Source organism: Kryptolebias marmoratus, linkage group LG17, assembly GCF_001649575.2.
Source record: "Kryptolebias marmoratus isolate JLee-2015 linkage group LG17, ASM164957v2, whole genome shotgun sequence".
NCBI lineage: Eukaryota > Metazoa > Chordata > Actinopteri > Cyprinodontiformes > Rivulidae > Kryptolebias > Kryptolebias marmoratus.
The window spans coordinates 24883704-24887868 of NC_051446.1; the positions used below are offsets into that span (position 1 = coordinate 24883704).

The 4165-nt window shown below is 44.0% G+C and overlaps 1 protein-coding gene across 4 annotated transcripts in view; it reads left to right on the forward strand.

Moving 5' to 3' along the window:
• Positions 1 to 4165, forward strand: part of LOC108248052 (rho GTPase-activating protein 44) — a 52465-nt gene that overhangs the window by 42868 nt on the left and 5432 nt on the right. For 3 of the 4 annotated variants that reach the window (XM_037980948.1, XM_017436523.3, XM_017436525.3), the window contains 2 exons: positions 1679 to 1794; positions 2192 to 2575. In XM_037980948.1, coding sequence (XP_037836876.1) covers positions 1679 to 1794; positions 2192 to 2575 — 500 coding nt within the window. Of the gene's footprint in view, positions 1 to 1678; positions 1795 to 2191; positions 2576 to 3920; positions 3974 to 4165 lie in introns of all 4 variants that reach the window. The other variant, XM_037980949.1, reaches the window with a different exon arrangement.

The following is a 4165-nucleotide window of genomic DNA, read 5'->3' on the forward strand; positions in this document are numbered from 1 at the left end:
CGTTCCCCCACTCCCCCTGCCCGTTCCCCCAGCCGCTCGACGTCAACTCCAACCCCAAACCCAGCTCCCTGCACCTGCAAAAACGGGCGTCCCTGCCCGACGCTTCGCATGTGGCCCCGCCCGACACGAACGGCTCCGCCCTTTACATCAAACCCCCGCTCGTTCTCACCCGCCACGACCTGTTTCTGGGCTCCGCCAAACCTCCCAGCACCCCCCTCTCTGCTCCCCCTCCATGGGCCGCCTGTGCCTGTAACCGTGAGAGAGGAGCCAAGCTGAAGAGGTAAATGCAGAAGCACCTCGCTGCCGACACAACTCCCCAAATCTGAGGCCCCCCCAAACTGACACACTTAAATTACTCCACTTCGTTTGCAGCTGTCACTCTTCAGGGTTTATTATCATTTTATTGCCACGTCTGGAAATTTCATAACTTTCCTTGAAATTTAATAAAACATCCTTCCAGGTACTCAGGAAATGGTTGCCAGGCAACAAAACAAATTCGAAGATCAAACAGGTGGGCGTCGATGAGTCCTGCAAGATCAGAGCTCAAAGCGCAGCAACGTGCAACAAAACATCAGCTAGAGAAAAGGATTTTTCTGCACAAACGCTCGCTGAAACGAGCTGAAGAAGCTGAAACTGAGACGCTAAAGCTAAAAGAAGCAGACAGTAGCTAAAAGGTAAAAGATAAAAAAAAACATTAGGTAATGCTAAAAGAAGCTAAATGTTAGCTACAAATTAAAAGTAGCAAAAGGCTTGCTAAAAGCTAATTCTTGCAGAAAGGCTAGGTAAAAGTAGCAAAATACAAGCTAAAAGGAGCAAAAGGCTAACAAAAGTAAGAAAGCTAGAAGCTGAAAATAGCAGAATGGTAGCTCAAAGCTAAATGTAGCAAAAAGATAGCTAAAAACTAAAAGCAGTAAAGTGGTATCTAAAAGCTAAGACTATCAGATCATTAGCTAAAATATAAACGTAGCAAAAGGCTATTTAAAATTAGCAAACTGCTAGGTAAAAGCATCAGATTGGTAGCTTAAAGCTAAAGTGAGCAAAGGATTAGCTAAAAGTAGCAGAGTGGTAGCTAAAAGCTAAAGCACAGAAAGACAAAAACAGCCAGTTTGGTGAAGCAGCTTCAAAAAGAATCATGTTTTTGAAGGAATTAAAGAGATCTTAACGTGTTTCTGAGGAAAATGTTTGTATCTGAAGTTAAATATTTTGAAAGATATAAAAGTTTTAAAAACCAGAAGTCACAGCAGCTGTCTCCTGAATGAGACGAACGTTTTGATGCATAAAGTAGTTAGATTGCAAAAAACCTGTCCGGAGACCTAAAACAGGCAAACAGTCGTGTGGATGCTGACTCAGCGTTCTCACGGTTAGTGACGTTATATTTGTTCGATGTGAGAGAAAATCATTGTCATTGTTTCACCTCGGCTTTTAGCTGCTTTCAGTCATCCATGCTTCATCAGCCGAAGCTCATCGATGTGCGTCTGAGGACAGTCGCAGCGTAAACCGGTCCTATTCTGACCTTCAGACCCTCGGCTCATTGACATTCTGCCTGCACCCCGCTGGAGTCCCCGGGGTTTATTTCAGATTCCTGAGCTCGCCGTGCTGCAGCGTCGCCGCGCGCTCTCCTGCTCTTCTTACGGGTCGGTGTGCTCTTACAGACTGCGCCATGTCTTCTGTCCTGCAGCACTTTGAAGAACAAGGAGCTGTCTCCGGTGATCGGACAGAAGGGACTGCAGGGGACAGTGTCCTCCGGTGGACAGTCGCAGCTGTCTGAGCACAGTCCTCACAGCCTGAGGAGAGGTAAAACCCCTGCAGACGTTTCATTGGCTGCTCAGCTAATCAAAGATCTACAACTAAATGACCTTGGGAGTCAACCTGATTCAAGATGGCCGCCGCTGCTAATCCACTCAGTCACGCAGGATGATGCTCAGCATCTGTACAACTGGTACAGCTACAACATCTGTGCAGTTTTTGTGTTTCGTAAGATCAGTTGGCTGTGGCGGCCATCTTGAGTCGGGTTGACTCAGTTAAAAATAAAATTTGTCTGGCTGTTCCTGAGATATTTTGCTAACAGACAAACAGCTGACTCCAGTAGTTAAAACAGATCTTTCCTGACCTCAGATCTCAGCTTCTAAACGCCTAATTTCAGCTCAATGTCTGATGAAGACTGACTCTAACTTGTTGGGTTTGTTTTCAGCGAAGAAGCTGGCCCCGATCCCGCCTAAAGGCCCGTACTGCCCGACGGGCGCCATGTCCGACCAGTCCACGGGTCAGCCGTCTCCGGTCAGCCTGTCGCCCACCCCTCCCAGCACCCCCTCCCCGTACGGCTTCGGCTACCCGCAGGGTTACGCCACCATCGGTTCCCCGAGTCAGGTCCAGTCGGCAACGACCCCGTCCCTGTCCTCTCCGCCCTCGCTGGCCGGGACGCTCACCAAGACCAGACCCACCCCCAAACCACCCAGGCAGAGGCCCAGCTTGCCTCCCCCGCAGCCCCCCTCCACACCCGGCACCAGTCCTCAGCCCCTGGAGCATTCGCCGGGTCTCCTGGATGGTTTGCCTCCTGGGGAGAGCATGTCCACAGGTAACACAGCCGACGAGTTTAGCTACTCCAACTAACAAAACGTGCTTTTTGTCTCCCTTTGCTCGTCTGATTTCATTAGTATTTGGTGTATTTTGCAGAAAACGGTCAGAAAACACAAGTGGCATGATGACAAAAACATTTAAAGGATTTATTTTGTTTCTGTCAGCAAAAGTAAAAGTAAATCTGTTACAAATTTTCACACTTTAGGCACAACAGCTGCTAGGAGAAAAGCACATTTAAAGGATGCTAATAAGCTAAGCTAAGCTAAGATAAGATAAGATAACACTTTATTGTTACCCCAGCTAAATTACACAGACAAGGGAAAAAATGCAGTAAATTTTGCAAATTAAGCAAAACAAAAAGATCCAATAAAAACAGTATAGCATAAAATACATAAATCTATGTGTAGAGTATATTAATGAAACAAAAAGGCATCAAACAGTCATTTCTGTATTCAGTAATCCTAAATGGACACTTTATGGATTAAATTACAGCACAGAAGATGACATTTTAAAGTTTTCAGTTTTAGGTACTGCTTTAAGGACTTTTTTATTTATGTTTATTTATTCTGAAGTTCTGTTTCTTCTTGTTTTGAATGATGTTTCTGCTGTTCTCCTGCGACACCTAGTGGTTGTTTAAGGAAGTGCGTTGAACCTGAAAACTGAAGAAAAAAGACAAAACAGTGAATTTAAATTCATTTATGTGACTAAAAAATTAACTAAAATACAATTAAACAGTGAGGAAGAGAAGCTGACAGTATATTAATTCATGACCCGGTCTATTTTTTAGTTTTTATATTTATATATGTTAGAGAAAGTTGTTTTTTTGCCCTGTTTTTAATCTGAACCTAAACTTTTGGTGTCTAAGTTAATGTTTTTAGGTATGGATGTTCAGTAGATCACTGCTATGAAAACAAAAAATATACATAGTGATCCATCAAAATCTTTGATTAAAAAATTACACTTTTTTTTAAAAATACTGAATAAGATGTCACATGTTTTTGTTTTGTAACTATATTTTATGTTTGGATATGAAGAAACTTCACATTTTCTGTAAAAATTCAACCCGAGGAGATGGAAAATATTTGCCTTAATCAAAGTTTTATAGACCAAGCTGTTGTTTGGGGTATTTTATTTGATGAATGGTTTTATTTCACAGCAAAGTAAATATATAAATGTCTTCCTCGTCTCTGTTTGAAGAGTCTTCGTTCGGTTTCCTGAGTCTGTTTCTGTCAGCGTTGGTGTTGAGCTGAATGTGTTTTACTCGTTGCATCCCTTTCAGATTCTCTCTCTGATTTAATCTCGTTTCCTCGTCCCATTAACTGCTCTGACTGTCTCACTTTCAGCGGTTTGAGGCGCGAGGTTCAGTGTGATTCTAAGTGTGAGAGGGACTTTTAGGGTAAGCTTCTAACCCTAACGCTAACCCCATCCCTCCACCCCCCGCCATCATCAGGGGAAGCTGCTGCCCCCCCATCATCAGCTTTCATCGTGTTTTTATCTCCTGGATTTGCTGGTGTTTGCATGGAGGCTGAGACTGATGCATGGCTTATATCTGCAGGCGAGTCTGAGGGCGAGTCTGAGGGCGTGTCTG